Source organism: Pundamilia nyererei, unplaced genomic scaffold, assembly GCF_000239375.1.
Source record: "Pundamilia nyererei isolate P.nyererei 1_Seehausen unplaced genomic scaffold, PunNye1.0 scaffold00135, whole genome shotgun sequence".
NCBI lineage: Eukaryota > Metazoa > Chordata > Actinopteri > Cichliformes > Cichlidae > Pundamilia > Pundamilia nyererei.
The window spans coordinates 808,498-828,175 of NW_005187536.1; the positions used below are offsets into that span (position 1 = coordinate 808,498).

The 19,678-nt window shown below is 41.0% G+C and overlaps 1 protein-coding gene across 1 annotated transcript in view; it reads right to left on the reverse strand.

Annotated features, from left to right (window-relative positions):
- Positions 1-5,854: 5,854 nt before the first annotated feature.
- wnt10a (wingless-type MMTV integration site family, member 10a) overlaps positions 5,855-19,678 on the reverse strand; it is a 24,116-nt gene continuing 10,292 nt past the window's right edge. The window contains exon 4 of the mRNA XM_005743738.1: positions 5,855-8,169. Coding sequence (XP_005743795.1) covers positions 7,666-8,169 — 504 coding nt within the window. The 3' untranslated portion in view covers positions 5,855-7,665. The remainder of the gene's footprint in view (positions 8,170-19,678) is intronic.

Genomic DNA, 19,678 nt, shown 5'->3' on the forward strand with positions numbered 1-19,678 from the left:
TTTTTGGGGAAGTAATCAGTAATTAGTTACTGATTACTTTTTTCAAGTAACTTGACCAACACTGGTTATTTCACTGCTTTTATTGTGGCTAAAGATGGATCCAATCATCTGACATGGTGTCAGTTGGATTACCTCCATTTTCCTGGCTGTCACATTACTAACCGCTGAAGAGGTGGAGATACAGAATCATCCCTTCCATTAAAACACAGAAATCTGAGTTTTTTTCATCATCTGTCTGTTTTTTCAGAGAAATCAGCATTTGTGGGGGAGCTTGTGATGATTATAGTTGACTAATAAGTTGTCATCAGCTCTGGTCATTATCTTCTCCTCACCCATAGACAAGAGTAGGATAGAATAAACTAGAGCAGGGGTGGGGGAACTCCAGGCCTCGGGGGCCGGTGTCCTGCAGGTTGTAGATGTGTCCTTGATCCAACGCAGCTGATTTAAATGGCTAAATTACCTACTCAACATGTCTTGAAGTTCCCCAGAGGCCTGGTAATGAACTAATCATTTGATTCAGGTGTGCTGACTCAGGGTGAGATCTAAAACCTGCAGGACCTGGTGATTCGCAGCACACTTTGATCAACGCTGTGATATCACTTTAAGTCAATGAACTCTTTTCATAGCACATAACTTAGAAATAATTTAACCCTGAAGGGCTGGTCTGCTTCAGTTGATGTGATTAAATTTGCCACTTGTGTGGCCTTCTCTGATCTGCAGAGTATCTATGATGTTGTTCTTCTAAAATGACATTCAAGAACTTCCAAACTTTATTGAAACATGCATTTTATGTAGTCCCTTCAGAGTTTGGTCTGGTTACTCATAGCAAATTATTAGGAGTAAGCCATGAAAAGAAGACATACTGGCTAAATGACTACAAACTTGTTCTTGACTAAATGGTACTGTGGGCAGCACAGCATGAGGGCTGGAAGCCTTAATTGCATGGAACTTTGCATATGTGTGGTAGAAGTGTAATCAGTGAGGGAAAACAAACTTTTGAAACCTTATTTTTAAGGGAAGAAAATACTTTTCAAGTAGTTTTTATCCCATTGAGATTATGACTGTAAATCATGCATTGACTCCCATGCAGTTGTCTGCCTGCTCTGAGAACATTCTGAATTTCCACATACTTGGTAGGATGCTAATGTTGCCCGAAGGTCTTTTTATTCCCAGGTCACACTGGAAACACTGCTTCTTTCCAGCTTTATAATCTGAAATAAAATCACAAACACTGGCGTTAGCAACGTAAGAATTCATATTAGGAGTATCTTCATGGTTAAATTTTTAGCTCTGTATTTTTTTTCCTCGTTTTGGCATGATGCATTTGGTTATGTAACCTTGATGTAGTGACTTAATGTGGAAATAAATGCACAGAAGTTCTTGAGTTATTTATCTTTATATATTACTGATCGTTGGCTGAATAAATCACCATCTGCCAGCACTGAACTACAGACAACCAAACTGCACTTTTATGTCTCTAATTCTATTTGATTGAAATAGAATTACCATCATACCACTGTGCAGAAAAGTGGTGTGATGGTAAGCACTGCAGCCTCACAGCAATGACATCCAGGATTTGAGTCCACCAGCTGGCTGAGGCCTCAGTCTCCATGTTTTCCCACACGGGTCAAAAGACATTCCCGTTGCTCATGGGTGTGAAAGGTTGTCTCTCTCTGTGCACTAGCTTTGCTAAACTGGCAACATGTTCAGGTTGTACCTGCCTCTCACTCCATGATAGCTGGGACCGGCTCCAGCAACCATCAAAGTGGAAGAAAATGAATGGATAAAAATCCTGTTGCAACTATGATAGTACAGAGCTTCAATGATCACTGTTGTAGTGTATCACTTGTGCTAATATATGATACTTTTGGCCACACTACTGATCCATTTTACTCAACTTGCTGTTTTGGCATGCGTTACTGTTATAATGTTCAGTGAGTTTTCTTGTAGAGACTGGTCCCTCACATTTGTTCTTTTCCTGCAACCCTTGAGGGAAAAAGCAAAAAAAAAAGGAAAAGAAACATTTATTCCTCATCCAGCAATGAGCTGTCTGTCTCCTTGTGTCTGACCTCCTCTTTCACGACTTTCTTTTACTATTGTTTCTTGATCCATCTCTATGTCTTTATTTGAAGTGATTATTTTTACTAGGAAGACCTGTGGCTCGATTCATGGTAATGCATCTACTTTCGGTTGCCTACTCAAAACAACCCAGCATGACAGTGGCTGAGGATACAGCTATGGGTGGGAACAGGAACAGACAATAGAGACTAGATTTGTTGTGGATTGCAAAACTTTGCTACAAAAAGGCCCGCACACTGACATGAATACAAGCATGCCCTAAAATGAAGAGAAAGAGAAACACTAGAAACACTTACATGCGTAAATGCTCATGTACAAAAATATAAGGTGCTAGAAAGGCATGACTGGACTCGCTATCGTTGTCGTTATCTCCTGTGTGCATACACATCCACAGCAGTTACAAAAACATAGTTATAATTGTGGCCTTGTTGCTCGAAGTAATATGCAGAATTTTATTACAGTAGTTCGTTTACATTACGAGGCATCTGATCGAACAACGTCAATTAAGCAATTAGATTTGAAGTTGATGAATGTGTTTGCTCACAGTTTGATATGCAGAACATAACCAATCAGTCTTCTCGAAATGCATTATCCCCAGAAGTGGCAGAAAAACCTGTGCATTTCCCAACCAATGTTACGTAGGAAACCCAATATTTTCATTCACAGATGTTGATTTACAAGATTAAGCCCTGGTTTTGCCCAGTGAAGACAGATGTCACTTCCTGTTATTTATATGCATGGTGAGTATCCAGTTAGGCTTCATTGCAAAAGAACCTGACCTTTTTCTTGAAAACATAAGAGAATGTTTAAGAAGTGACATGCCAGTTCATGTCAAGGGATAATAACATAATAAATCTCATTCACCAGCATGATGTTGTTTCAGCTCAAATCTGCAGTCACTTTGGAACCTGCTCTCTATCAAAATAACAGCCACTGTTCAAATAAACTCAGCACACAAGCCCGGGCCTGGTGTTTCTGACATTCACAAGCTCGAGCTATTCTCATGAAGATTAATGTTTTTCTCTCTCTCGCTCTTTTAGGTAATCTAATATCAAGCACGTGTTTACCAAGGATAATGATATATGTTTATGATATATCAAATACGATAAGGTTCTTACGTGTCCATTTTGCCACGCGTTTCTTTCCAAGTAACCTGAAACCATTAAAGCAAGAAGTAAGCATTTTGAATGTCTGTGTAATACTTCTCAGATACAATAGAGAGGATCAGCTGAACTTTGACTTGGCTGCAACTAAAGCCTGCCGCAGCAGTTGGAGTTGGTTACTCAGCCGTGGCTTTAGGTTGTTGTGAACACATAATACTAGCATGCATACACCCACCCTGTCACTTGTCACGCATGCAAAAAGAAACACACATGCTTCCATAAACAAACACTCATGTGGCGTTCACACTGTGTCACTGCAAGCACACCGTCTCACATAAACTATTTATTGTGCAGCTTTTTTACCAGGCAGCACAATGTAAGAGGGACCATGCATGCTACACGTGCAGTTGGTGCTCCGGATAGCGAGAAGAGTTGTAGGTTTGGTTAAGAATAGAATCGCACGACTCTGAAACAGCACCGTTTTACTGCACATCTGTTTACTTTGAAAGTGTATCTCTTGCATTCTTACACTTGAGTTGGTGACTTCATCACTTCCCTTAGGGTGCAGAATATATAAGTGAGTCAGGACACTCAACAGGATTTCTCTCTGCACGCAAGCGGCAACTGGTAAGGGAGGGTCTACACTTGACCACAGACATGTGGTCTTATCTGTTCTGGGTATGTGTCAAGGTTCCTGATAAAATGTCTAGTGCAGTATTAATGTAATTGTTGTAATTACAATTATGGTTTCAAATAAGGGTATTTTTTTCTAGGCTTTATAAATAATGTAGAAAGAATTAAAATTTCTATGCACTTGCTCACAAAGCACTTGCTTTCTTTTCACAGAAACACATATTCACAGATTACATTTAACATAATGTTGAGTCAAATTAAAGGAATGTTTCTAGCCCTCTTTTTCCACTCAGATTTTCTTTACTTGTGTTTCAAATGCTAGGTCGCAACATTCAATGGACTTACATCAAAAACTGAATAGTGGCTACCAAAGATGAATTAAACTTAATAATATTTATGATGTAGAGGAAAGCCTGTATCAGTGTAAAGTGGTGGATGGATGAGTTGGCAAATATGGGACATCATGTGCATCCTAAAAGTAAATGTAGATAACACATAAGAAAGAACCAAATGGGGTTTGAGGTGGTGCAAGCATTGTTACAGGACCAGAGTGAAGATGGAGCAGGTGTGGAGACCAGGAAGGCTTAGAGAGGCAGAATTTTAATCACCTGGGCAGAACACTAGCCACGGGTTTCTTGAATCTCTGTGAGAGGTCCTGGGTTCAAATCCCGGATGGGCCCCCAATTGTTTCAACTAGCTCCGAGGTCACAACAAAGAACAGAGACATGCTACCCATTGAATAGGGATTACCAAAGGGTTTTTTTTCTTTAAAAAATGTAATATTTACCATTATGTCCTTATTAGTGGGTAAAGCAGTGCATAGATGAGTTGTCAAGTCTATAGGACATGATGTACAAATGAGGCCCAGAGACTGCTGCAGGACCAGAATGAAGACGCAACAGAAGTGGACACCAGGAAGGCCTAGAGAGATTTTAAATACCAGGGCAGGGCTCTAGCCAGGTGTTCTGCATTTTTAACCATCTCCTGAATCTCCACCCAGGAAACTCCTGCAACACAAAAACACATGTGCACATTGCAAACCTGCACAAAGGCCTGGGGCTGCAACAAACTAAGTTATTTAAAAGAAAACTCAGCAGATTTTCTTTTCCTGGCTCTGATCTTCACAAAAATCACTGGAAAAAAAAAAGTTTGAAATGATTTATGACCCCCCTCCCCCCCTACACCAGCACCAGCCATTACCAGAGGCTTCGTGTTGTCTGCTTGTCTAGCTGTGCATCTGTATGTGTCATTCTTGTGAATGCAGTATCTTAGGAATGCCTTGAAAGAATTTCTTTAATGCTCCCACAAGTTTTAACTTTTACATACTAGACTCTAAGAAATGCTGCTCTGTAACTTAACATGGTTTTCCACATTGTGGCTGAGTTGCTTCCACTTTGATAAAACCACTTACAGTTGATCGTGGAAGTAGGGAAGAAATTTTACGAATGTGTAATCGGAGACCGACCGATTACAATAGCACGGATTGACTGAGATCTTCAGAATGACCCATTTTTCACAAATAACTACGTGTTTGATTTTTTCTGTCCTGTCTCTCTTCCCTAATTCGCAATCAGTCGGCGCAGATGGCCCCGCCCCTCCCTGAGCCTGGTTCTGCTGGAGGTTTTTTCCTGCTAAATGGGAGTTTTTCCTTCCCGCTGTCGCCAAAGTGCTTGCTCATAGGGGGTAATTTCATTGTTGGAGTTTTCTCTGTAGTATTGTAGGGTCTTGACCTTACAGTATAAAGAAAGATCTGATCATCAGGGGGATTATCGACTTTTCATGGAGCTGAAACTGAAGAAATAAAAATCCCTGACGCCTAACATACTGTAGCACTGAGTAAGCAAAGAATTCATCATCTTCAGCATGGTTCATGAAATAATAAACATTACATGTTTCTTTTCCCAAAATCCACTGTTTTCAGGTTCTTTATTATTCATCACATTAAAGCTTCTTTCATTATTATGGTCTGTCTTTATTGTCTTACAAATATTAAGTTATCCACAAAAATAAAATAACTTAGATAATAACCATATTAAAACATACAAATACACACATACATACATTTATGACATGAAAAAATGCATATTGCTGATATCTTCCCAGAGTTTTCCTGGACACAGTTAAGTATGTGCAAACTACTTATCAGGATCAAAATAAACTGTTACACTGGAAATATAATCCCAGATTTTTTTCTCTGCTTTCAACACAGAAATATATTTACTCAAAATAAATTACACTGTCTGATAAGGAGCCGTACTCATACAGGTTTCATGAAACCAAATATGATCTTATAAATGTGTACAGGCAGAAATCCATATCAATGTTCTTTTTTTCTTATATATAGTTAGAAGTTGACATCAGAATATCCCTGTAGTACACATCAAAGAAGTGTGAAGTAGGTGAGTGTAGATATATTACACAAAGCTTACAGTGTTGCACACATTACATTGCATCACAAAACAGGAAACATTTGATTGATGACAGTTTTGGATGTTTATAGTGTGAGGAACTGGAGCGTGTTTGTGCGCACTCAGTTTCCTGAGGCACTTTAAAAATTATTGATGGTATTCGGTGCAGCATTATTCATTTTTATTTACAGTGCTGTTCAGATCATGTTGACGATGAAAACCGTTCTCGGTCCTCTTACATTACGTACCACACACAACACGGACCACACATTTTGGATGACATAAATCTGGAGCTGTGCGACATCTTCAAGGATTTCTGAATACACGGGTACACGTTCGTGCCTCAAACGGTTTTCGAACAGGGACTATGAAATGAATCTTATAGTGTATAGACACGGTTCTTGGTCTGTCTGAAGCTTATTAGTGGAAACATTTACAGTATCTAGACAGCCACCATGAGAGAAAAGGAAGTGTTTTTTTGATACTTGGAGTCAGCGCCAGCAATCCGGGTTTCAGATCACACTTTTGATCTTTAGACTTCAGCCACTCAAATTCATCGTTGCTGTTTCTAAAGAGGTCATTGTCGTGTTCTGCTCATGAAGGCAGCATTGCAATCAAATCAGTTCTACCTCTTTTTTAACATTTTTAACATTATTATTAGTGTTGGCAGGGGTAGTAACACTGACTTTCAGTTGAGCCAGACAATCATTCAACGTATTCCATGTGCAACATGATAGCTGCTATAAATAAATATGGAAAATTCTGAACTGTCCTTAAACAAGGTATAAAATCCTTCAGTGCCCCAGATATGTAAGTGCTTTGTCAAACTGTGTGCACTATGAGTCCTGACGTTTTGCCTCTACATGTAGCAGATAGGAGACAAGGTAAATAATAACCATGGCTGGATTTATGCTATGCTATAAGTGATGGTACTTGCAATTGAGGATCGAGGGACAACTTTTTGGTGTACGATCTGTTTCAGAAATATACTTGAGTTTAAGTTTTGTGCAGATCTTATGTTCCCCCTGCAAACTTTCTCTCTACTACTTACTTTAAACTTCCTCTTTGCTCACTTGACTCTCATGCAGCTCTGTGCCAGTCACAATGTATTGAATTTATTTCAGATTTGTATCTTTAAATTACTATGTTCCTCGACCTCGTGATGAAGGCAGTATACATCCAAGGTCTTTGAGTTGTGGCACCTTTTCACATATGCTGCATGTGCACATTCTTTACCAACATACACTTCTATCTTTCTGCTGGCTCAACTGCTTCCCACTCTGTTCTTGCACATCTTCTCTGCAAAGAAAAACTGCAGTCCACCGCAAAAAAGAACGGGGCACACAACTTATGGTCATGTCCCCATTTCAAAGTAATATTCTGGCTTAAAAAATGTCTCTTTCTCTCCGTTTTGTTTGTTTAGCCTTTTGGTGTGTGTTTCTTCATTTACAGACGCTGACCCACTCTGTTATTCGGCACTCTTCACAGACCACGTAGCAGCACCAGTGAAACTTGCAGTTGCAGCGTTCGCTTCGCGTCTGCTGCAGAATGTTGTGGCCCCTGCCGCAGCACAGACTCTCACAGTTGTCCATGCCCGGGCTGGTCTTGTTGCAGATCCGGCCCTGTGTGCCCGCTGAATCCGAGCCCAGGTCTCGCTCGCAAAAATCTGGTGACTTTTCAAAGTAGACTAGTTCGTTGATGCTGGGTCGCCGCCGATGGTGATGGTGATTGTGCTGATGATGGTGATGATGGTTGTTGTGATGGGAGTGGTCCAGCTGTCCAGTGTTCCGGTTGTGAGCCTTGATAAGCGTGGCGATGTGGAAGCGTTCTTTGAGGATTGAACCCACCACCCGGAACTCTGGAGTGACCTGCCAGCAGGTTTTCAGCTGGCAGCTCCCCGAGGTCCCATGGCACTTGCATTTCCTTCTCATGTGGTCGAGCACCACCTGGGAAAAACGCAGAGAAAAGGAGAGAGAGTAGGATGGAGTGAGGAAGGAAGCAGAGGCGAGGAAAAGAGCAGAGAGAAGAAAAAAAGAAGATTAACACCTGCCTCGATTACTGGCTTTGTTTTAAGGTTAACATATACAGATGAAGGGTGTTGCTGTACTGACTTTATTTCACCATGCAAGCCACTGTCCTAGTAATGAAATGCTTGAAGAAACATTGGCTCCATACTGAAGAATCCAGGTGGTCCGACTCTCAGTATGTTGTTAAATATGCTGCTATCAAATAACACACATGGATGCAGGTATCACCCAAACAGATAGCGCTGTCATTATTCATCTTTTGGCATCAGGTAGAGACTCTGAGCATAACCCACATGTAGCTGCACATTAGGCATCAGAGCATAACACTATTTACATATTTTCACTTTAATAGTTTAAGGCTGTCCAATGGAACTGCACGGACATCAGCAGCTAGATCTGCTCATTGAGCAGGCCCTGATACAGTATACGAAAACACTGCACTACTACACTGCACACAATTTAATTCTTACATTAAGCCTCAAAGAATGTTTATGGAGTCTACAATCCAAATCTGCACACATAAACAAACACAAAATATCCCGTTATGGCGAATGGTGCGGGATCTGCGTACACTTATATCACTCATGACAAACCCTCGGTGCATCTCAGTGCGTGCGTGTGTGTGTGTGTGTGTGTGTGTGTGTGTGTGTGTGTGTGTGTGTGTGTGTGTGTGTGCACGTGAATGTTTATCAGTCATCACCAGCCCTAAACTTTAAGATCCAATTACCAACAGGAACACCAGGCCACCCAGAGTACTGACAGATGATACTGCTGCCACCCCTATCAACACACTGGCGCAAGCTGGACACTCGCACAATTAAAGACATGCTACACATGTGCTAGCAATAAGGGTGCTTATTCTCTCATACACATGAAAAAACAAGAACTTCACCCACACTTGTTCACTTTAGGTGGAATCAGACAAAAATCAATACATGGCTTCAGAAAAGGTGTTTGTGGGTATTTGTCTATATTCACATTTTTATGTATGTGGTAAAAAGCCTGAGCTGTTCCTCTGCTTTTGTATTGTTAAGCTCTGTTTTTTGTGTTCGTAAATTTTATGGTAAAACTACCATCTAATCTTTTAAAGAGGAAAAATAGAAAGTACAGAAAAAACATGAGAGATAAACCTTTATTGAGCTTTTTAAGTCTTAAAATCTTGTTACCTACCAAAATTGGCCAATTAGGATGGAAGCCAAAAATCAAATACCCAGTCGTCTGTTTTATGCAGAGGTAGCAGGACCAATTTGTAAACGTCGTAATGTTTTGAGGGTTTCTGTGTGTGTGCAGCACACTGTTTCATGCTGTGCTTTGTGGGTTTCCGACTTGAGCTAACATTGCCAAGTAAAGGCGTGAGTCATCTGTTCATGACAAACATGTGAAATGCACATGAAAAGAAAACCCTCGTGTTTGCCACCGAGGCAAAGTTCAAAGGTGACCAGTAATATTAAAAACATGAGTAACGGCACAAACACATCAGGATGTGATGCATCCGTTTAAAGCTGCAAAATCCTACATATAGTGTTTGAAAATACATGTTTATGTTTGGAGATATGTTTTTCTGCCATCACTCAAGCTTGCCTGCCAGTAATGAGTCTTTTAAGTGGAGAAAATTAAACGTTGGAGGCACCGATACTACACTTTAAAGCCATTTAGATGCTATATTATAACAATTGTGCAAAAGAATGCAAAATATTTTAACCTTGCCCATCACTCTATGTTCATAATGTGCTACAATAACAGAAAGTGACTTAGGAGTGTGCTTTTTGGATAAACATGGTTACACTGTCATTGGGAGTGTTGAAAGGAAAGTTTCAAGACGCTGTGATCAGTGGCGAGGAGACGCTGTACTAGACACTGTACGGCTTTATGGTAAACAACACTATAATTGCTCAAGCGGCACTTGCACTGAGTTCACATTGTAACTTCTGGCTCAGTTTTTACATGAGGCCAGAGGCAACCCCAGAATCACAAACGTGCTGGCCTTAAACACACAGCAAAGTCTGTAATCATGAAACGCTCCAACCCACTTAAACCTTAAAGAGACAAACTGACCTAGGAGTCATAATTGCATCCACATTGCTACTGTTTGATGGTATATTCACAGCAGGACAGAGCTTTCAAAGAACAGTAAAACAACAAAACAACCAGCTTAAAGAGAAAGTTTCTTTCTCAATATGAGATATTGTTGCCGGAGAAGAACAGCAGCATCCCTAAAAACATCTTTCATGTTTATCAGAGTGGAGAAATTCACATAAAAGAAAATCTTTTCTTGAGATGCTCAGTGCATATGGAGATTAGCGTGCTGTGCATAATCAGTCAATTGCACAGCACGACTGGCTTCCATATCTAAATTTCAAAGTGCAACAAAGCAAATCCACACAGAGAGCTGCAGAAGTGAAATCAGCACAGCACGCTCCTCCTCGGGAGAAGGCTGATGATACGAACGCTCAAAGAGTCAGAAGAGTGAGCAACTCTGCAGAAATGGGCCACAGATTTCTAGGCTTCTGTGAATGAATTCTGATGCATCACTAAAGACAGCATCCACGTTTGCTTTTCACATCCATGAGCAGCATGCATTCGACCCATCGCTGCACGGTCACAATCATACCCTAACTTTTAGAACTAAAGGGCATCTTGCAAAGGTTTCGTATCAGCCATGTACCCGTGATTTCCTCGATGGCACCTGTTGCCAAACTTTCATTTTGATCTCAACAGTCGCCGGGTCACAGTCACGGTTGAGATGACTGTTAAACATAAATAAAACAGAACTGAACAGATATGTGAAGACCGAGGCTGGCACATGGACAGTTCCTGTAACGACAACACTGAGCATCTCTAAGACAACATTTTGAACCTTGCTCTCACGCTGGTTAAAAGGCAAGTAGGTGTTTCAAGTCTTCCACTCACTTTTTTCCAAACTACAAATACTCTGATAACTCAGACTGATGCAGCAATATTAACTTTGCAGTTTTTGTTTTGCTTTTGGTTTCTGATATAAAGTGAGAAAGCAGCCAAACAGATTTGCAAGACATTTCGATACTTGGTGTCCAAATTTTTGCTGCATTTCTGCTGCATCTTGCAACATTTGGCTAGATTCACAGGGAAGCGTCTTTCTTTCCATTTAAATTTTAACACATCTGTCAAAGCAGTATCAAAGGAATCATGTCTGAGTTCTTGTTCAGAGTGTATTTATTCTTTAAACACGAGGCATGGTGCACACCCTGTCGTCTGACTGGGTAAAGTTTGAAAAAAACCTCAACAAAAGAAAATAACTGCTGGTGAAAAGTGATTGATGTGTGTGGGAGATGTAAGATATTCTTCTGACGTGCAGATGAAAGGCACGTACGAGGTAACATGAAATCAGTGTGACGCTGGTTCATCTGATCATCAGAGGAGCACTGGTAAAGGACATTTTATGCAAGTAGAAATAAAGACGAGGGCACCCGAGTGAGTTATTTTACCCGGATGAATGACATTACCTTTAATAATACGACATCTTTGTCACATCTATTAATTGCTGTGGCTTCACTGAGCGCTAACTCCTCTTTTTCACGAAGGATGAAATGACAGATGACGAACAGAAAAAAAAGTCAACAACATTCACTTGTTGACTTCATCTATTTATAGAAGAAGCTGGTCTAAAATGAGGTTTTGTGTTGGTAACCGTTCTAACATAATGAGCTCCCCCTGTCCCTCTTCATTTATCAACATATTAAGTGTACTTTTCCAGATCTGGATGGCTCCAAGAATGAGGCTGTTTTGATTAATGACCAGATGAAAGGTTGTTATTTTTTCCTTTTGGTTTCTTACAGTTGCTCCTACTCATCTGTCCCTTGGGGCAATTACACCGCGCAACAAAGGAGACACAGACAAGTAACACAGAAAAATGTAAGAATATATATCAGTATATTTAGTTAGATGATGGGCGCTACATTTTCATTTGAAAAGGCCAAACTTTTGTTGACACCACTCTGGCAGTCTGATAGTTTGGAAACAATAATGCACACACTTGTGTTCACTGCCCGAGTTGGTCTTACCGGTTACCGTTTGTCGTTCCCTGGTTTGTCACGCTAATCACTTAACCCTTCTCTGAAAGAAAACAAAGTTACCGGCATTGGCTAACAGCTGTTTATTTAACATGAATACCAAATATGTTGCTGACCTTGTTGCTTCTGCACGCAGCTCTACACTACCTGTGCAGGAAACATGCACAGCAGACATAGATGGTCATGTGCAGTAATATTGTGTTTTCACTGTGTACCGAGATTACATTTGAAATGTTGATTAAATTATTTTTTTATGTGTCATTGTAGATGTAAAAATCTTTGATCCTGAAAATGAACCCCGAGGGCATTTAGGGCCCGTGGAGGAAGGAATGTGAGGTAAATTCAGAGGTGAAGGGTGGGGAGAGGAAAAGAGGCTGACAGGAGGAGATGAGCCAAAGGATTAGATACATTGTTTGATACACAAAGGCTGTTTGAGAGAGAAGTGTGCGTGGGTGTTATCACAAATCGCCTGCCTATCAGCCGTATAGATTAGATTGTGGTCAGCAGTATCAAACCTGTCAGCAGGGAGTATCTTGGCAACGAGAGATGGACATACACACAGCTTGAGTGACACTTACTTCTGTTAGTGTGCTCAGGTACTGCAGCCAGAGTTTGGGAAGAATAAAAAAGGACAATGTGTTAAACAAATAAAACAGCTGCCGGCTTTTAGAGAAAACAAGAAATCTTAATTTGCGGCTCACTGCGTTCTTTGGTCTTAAATCCTTGTAACGCATTTGATGAAGAATAGTTATCTGCATTAAACATTATCCTTTCAAAGCACTGGAGTAAGAATTTATTAATAAATGCCATTTTATGACTAATGCTTTGGTTTACCCAGCACATACACAACAGACTTCTTCAAAGTGGACCACAGTTAGGGACAAACATCTGGCAGGTTTTAATTGGCTAGAGAGACAGGCATCTATAAAATAACCCCAGACAGAGATCAAATACAGCATGTTGGTGGCAGACCAGGACCGTAGGCTACATAACACAGTAGACTGGGGGAAAGTACAAGCAGACTACTGTGCAACGAGCACGGGTGGATGAAGTAAAGTAGAGATCAAAGAGCGCCTGAGTATGGGTCAGAGTGCATTAATTAATAGAACGAGTATTTTAGGCACTTTACGCGTTTAACTGGAAAACAAAAAAAGGGCACTAACAGGCAGTGATGGCTGCCATTCATATACATGCATATGGTGTGGGAGTGGGGGGGAGATGGGGGTTTCTCTTCTAGCTATCACAGGGAGATGGTAGGGTCCACCGTGGACAACTTACCAGTCTGTTACTATTAATATTGTTAGTATTATTACACATTTGCTTATTTAATGACTCATGTTGTGTTACAAAAAAAAGAAGTACGCCATGTGTCAAGTGAATTTTTACCTGTGTGCTTAACAAACCTCTGTATGTAATTGGAGGGTTTTTGTTTTTTTTCATAGAGCACATAATGAGGCACTTTTCCATTTCTTGCGTGCACTTGCCCTTGGCAGCTCTCTCATAACACACGCTGTGATCCAGGATCGCAGTATGCTAAAGGTAAAAGTATTACCACACTCCTTTTAGCCTAATGTTACAGCAGGATTGTCATCCTTAGTCAATACTGACTCATCTGTAATAAAACAATTGGTGAACAGCTCAGGGAAAGTCCTGCAGCTCGACACAAAGTAACATTGTCTTAGTTTGTCTGTGAGTATAAGTTCCGTCTTTTTTATCAGTCTTCATCTACTTTAAAAAACAATTTCTGCAATATTCTAATAACACAACTCGGTCATAAAAACGATATTCCCTGTTTCGTTGGGTGCTTTGAATTTAATCGGTGGCCGATCCTCGTGTCATCACCACCGACTGTATTTGGGAAAATCCTAATCTAACGTCTGCGTGTCCCACCGTCGACCCAGTTAAGTGGATAAACAGCAGACTAGTCTGCACGCTGCCTTGTGTTTGTCAGTTCAAAGAAAACCTACTAAAGGACTTTTAAAGCCAAGCAGCAAGCCGGAGCGATATCAAAGCACACAAACAAATCCCACAGCAACACATTAAACCCAGACATCACTTTAAACAAATCAAACGCCTCGCTTCAAAAGAACAGTTAAGCGTATGCAGACAAACACACACGCAACCACGCAGACGCAGTGACATGCTTTTCCTGAGCAAACGCGCTCCATATCTGCGCTCCACAGACCGCGTGTGAATTTGCAGCTGTATGTACAGCGTTTACTCTCTGTTAGCTGCAGACGCTGTCCACAGCTACTTATTTAGAGACTCTAATAAAATGTTATTACCAGCATAAGCACTTCCACCTGTTGAACTATGGAGCGTTTGCCTCCTTGTGCACTTTTGTGTGTATCTGTGTGTACGCATGCTTATGCATACATGCCACAGAGTGTGTGTTAGGTCAGACGGTACTGTCAGGACTCAGGAATGCCCCGCCTTCCTCTGATGATATGGCGTCTGAGGATTGCAGGGCTAATCTTTCTATTTTTGATCACACACACACACACACACACGCACGCACACGTGTGGTTTCAGAGTCCATTAACACAACTGGCTTCCAAAGAACAGATCATCATCGCTCCAGGGTTATATTAGCCGTGAAGAGATGTAAGAGTCCCACTTTAGCTGGTTGGGATGATTCTCCAAGGGTTGCTGCTCAGATTCATAATGACTTAATTATGACTTTGATAAATCTTACAGGAGCTTCAGTGCCCCGCTGAAGGAGCGTCATGCCTTGAAATTCACAAAGTAAGTCTTCAATTGCCCGGAAACATCAACACTACAAAATAATACTGAATACTAATTACATGCAGTTTTCTTTGCCAGAGTGTTACTTAACAATACAATGCACTTCTCTGTGTCCTCCTACTCTTGGGCTAACAGTGTGGGTAGATGCCAAAACTCCCCATCTCTTCAGTATATTGCACCATCTTTGCTAAGCCATTTCCAATTTTTGAGCAATCCCATTAGATCTGAAGGATTTGACTTAAGTCCCTCTTACAAACACACCTATTTATCCCATCATAACCTGACATGCTCGCAAATGCGGGTGATGAAGGGTACCTGCAATTTTATTCTTACTTCAAAGCCAAAACTGCAGTGTCGCACCCCGTCACGTAGCGCTGCACTTGCTGCAAGCTCACCTGCGTCCATGAAATACCAGAGACACAAGTGCTATCATGAACACAACTTTATTATGATTTAGTCATGGCAAGCGTTCAAATGTTTACCAAAGTTTAAGTGCGAGTTGCCAGTTGCACATGCTCGAAAAGGGGTTGAAGAGGAGTTGAAACGTATAGTTTACTCCCGGCAAAGCAACACACCATCTCGTCTTACTCCCCTGAAGTCAGGCCCTGATGGTAAATTGTAATTATGAAGAAGATGTTTGCCAGTAACTCAGCAGACTGTTACATAGCCAGCATTGTCACCACCTGCCTAATGAACAGGCAGGATTCAACAGCACCTCGAAATGGCTCTAAGCTCTGCAACACGAACACAAGAACGTGTGCCAAGCATTTGTTTTGAGGTGTGCTGTTTAAATGATTGATAAGAACGCTGTGAGTCTGCCAAGAAATGTACTTTGGGATGATGAGTTTCCATGTCATAAACTCTTAAAACATGTCGCCGGCCTTTTAAAAGCGCTCTTATAACGGCTGAACGGGAGTTTGTTTGTTTAACTGGAGAAAGCCAGAGGAACAAACAAAGGGAGGGACTGTGCTTGAGGGGCTGGAGAGGCTGGTTCTGTAATAATTGTTATATAGTATTTATTTATTTTAATCTCTTATTTTAATTAAATTCAAGCTTGTGCGCATACGTAAAGTGTACAGTGATATTTCTGCAGCAAGGCCTGTTGCAAAGAGGTTGGAGGAGGCAGTGCAGGAGAGGGGGAAGAGGGGAGGGAAGGAAGGGCGAATCTCTTTCTACTTTCCGCCCTGGTGTTTGAAGTCTAAAATCTTTTGCAGGGTTTTAAACATCTGTTTCCAAACTGCCAGCAGCCACTAATTAGGGCTAAAAACAAGACGGGACGTCGTGAGAACCTTGGGGTGGGCATGAGGCGACATGCACACCCCGCTAAAAACCACCGCATTCCTCTGCTAACAGACTGCTGCTCTGAAAGAGGGGAGTCGGGCAGGGGGTGGAAGGAGGTGAAGTGGTGATGGCGGGTAGGTGGGAGCAAAAGACACGCAGAGAAGGGTGGCCATTATTTTGAGGAGGCCCCACCTGTCAGTACTTTCTGTTTGATTCTAGGAGCTGTGTGTGTGTGTGTTGCGAGGGTTTTATTGCACCTATCAGTATTTCACAGTACCACCTCTGTGATGACTCATAAATTTGTCCTCTGTTACTCCCTGTCTTTTTCCTAACCTTACCCTCTGCTCCACCTCCTCTCTTGGTTTCCCTTTCTCTCTGATCTTTGCCTTTTTTCCAGCACAGGACGGCCTCTGTGTCTCATCACTTAAGCAGTTATTGCAACCCAACAAGTTGGTGAGACCCTTTGAGAAGCCCCTGTAGTTGGGGTGGGTTTGATATTTGAAGACTACCGGTAGTTTTAAGAATATTTACCATAAAAGTATCCACTGAGCAAGTTTTGCAATCTCAAAATCCTCCCACTCCAGTCCAACTAATAGTTTTTGTTTTCAGTTTTGGATAACCAGATGTACCAGATTAGCCAACAGTAAAAGATTTTTACTCCAACGAGGTCATGTGACAAAAAGGAAACCAATAAACAGAATTTCAAAATACCTTCCTTTAAACACTAAACTGTAAAGGAAATTAAAGTGTACGTTGCCAGTTATAGGTTGTTTTTCTTTGAGCTGTTGTTGCTGTTCTCACCTGCAAGATGAAAGTGTGGCTGATAAACTCGTTTTTAACCTTTTTGTTTGTTTCTTTAAAAAAAACAAATTAAGGTTACGCCAAATGTATAATAAAGAAGCGCTGTATAAAAGGCTAATGAAGTCACTGGTATCTGTGTCAGTCATCACATCAGTCAAAGGAGATTATCTAGAGTCAACAGTTGGTGACAATGATATCCGATATATCGTCAGGTGTCATTGTAAAAAGATGATAAAGTTGATTCGCACCAACAAACAAAGGAAAAAGGAAATAACGTCTTTCTACTGCATGCAATCACTTCAATATCTTTTACTAAAAAACTATTTATTTTTCAAAACAGTTACACAATGGCTTAATGTTTTCACTTGTCCTACCTGAAATTAAATCTTTATTATTGAAACGGTTATCTATTATTATGTTTCCTAGCAACAAATGTTGGAAACAAGTTATGCAAAGCTAGCAAATGGAAAATGCATGTATGGGACGTTCGCTAGTTACTGAATTATCTCTGCTACTTAGCTAACAGCCTGTGTAACAAATATATTGTATATTTGTCAAACTTTCATGTTTTAGATTTTAAAAAATCCTAATATTAGTCACAGATCATCCAAATAAATACAAAATGCACTTTTTAAATGATGATTTCCTTTATTAATGCAAAAGTATGACAAAGTAACTGCGCCGCTTGTTAAATCATGAATTAACTGTGATTAACCACATTTTTAGAACGCTAAGTTCAATTTAAGTGCCACACCCAGACCCGATTACTGCCAGACCTGCTGAATCAAGAAATCATTTAAACCACTAGAACCTGTCTGACAAAGTAAAGTAGGCTCAAAGTTACAGAGCCATTTGTAAAGCTTTGCGACTGCAGTGAACCACGGTGAGAGCCATCACCCACACATGGAGAAAACTTGGAAGAGTGGTAAACCTTCACAGGAGTGACCGGCCTGCCAAATATACTCCAAGAGCACAGCGACGACTCATCCAGTGCATCACAAAGAGCCCAGAACAACATCTAAAAAACTGCAGGCCTCACTTGGCTCAGTTAAGGTCAAAGGTCACGATTAAACAATAAGAAAGGCATCCATGGGAGAGTTTCAGATGTTTAAATCAAATATCAGAAAAGTGATTTAAGTGATTGTTGCTGGTGCCGGATGAGCTGGTCGAAAGATTTCAGAATCTGGTGATCTACTGGGATGTTCCCACAAAACCATGACAACGAGTTACAGAGAACATCTCAAAAAGACTAAATATTCAGTGAGGAGCAGTTTTCTGTGTCACAATGCCTTGTTGATGCCAGCGGTCAGAGACAAATGCCCAGTCTGCTTTGAGCTGATAGCAGATAAATAACTGCTTGCTACAATTAGGAAGAGCAGCAGACGTCCACACGGATGCTACTCATGTCAGCTAAGAACAGGCTACAATTTGCGCGGCCTCACCAAAAATGATACCAGAAGGCGAGAAAAACATTAACTACTCTGAGAGCCTTGATTTTTGCTGTGAGATTTACATGGTAGGCTCAAAATCTGGTGTAAAAAACATGATCCACATGGCGCGTAACTTCTTGTCACGCTTTGGGCACCTTCCTGCCACATGAGCATAGTTTAAATTCCAAACCTACCTGAGTGTTGTTGCTGACCACGCCCATCCCAGTATGACCACGGTGCACCCGTCTTCTGATGGCTACTTCAAGCCAGAAAACGCAACACGTCACAAAGATTCAATCGTATCAAACTGCTTCACTGTACTCAAAGTCACCAGATCCCAGTCCAACAGAGCACATTTAGGATGTGGTGAAAAGAAGAGTCCCATCATGGATGTGCAGCACAAAAATCTGACGCTGTCTTCTTAATATCAACCAAAATCTCGGGGGAAGGTTTCCATCTGTGCCTCGAAGAATTCAGGCAGATCTGAAGGCAAAAGAGGGCCTGACTCAGCACTAACACGTTGCCAGTGAGTTTACTGTATGTGCTATAAATGCAACTTTTTAAAGCCCATTAGTTTGCTCTCGTTAGCACATAGAAGAACTCCAAACCACAGCTCACAGGAACAGATTTCCCTGAATGAAGAAATGAATACACAGCAAATGATTGACAGAAAAGAAAGACAACCTGGAACGTGCTGCAATAACACGGCGCACGATTCAGTTTTCTACCTCAAAATAATTAAAAGCAACATGCACGCAATGAAACATGCACAAAAGAAAAATGAATCACTGTTTCATTACTCATTTCACTTCAGCCCCCGCTTCTGTTTACTCACATTTCCACCGTACTGACTGGAGGTTATGTCACCTTATCACTCTTTCTACTACAGGGAGGCCAGCTGTTGTTGAGTTCGGCTTACGCACTCCACATTTGTGTTTTGTCTGCATAATCAAGGAAACCAGAAGTAAACTGATGAAAAGATACAGGCCCAAATTACTCTGGAGGAAATGGGGAACAATGAGCAATTTACGCCCGCTTCTCGTCTCTGCTGCCCTCGCAGTACTGGACGTTGCTTATCACGGTCATTTACATCTTTCTATTCCATCGTTTGAAACCCAATCA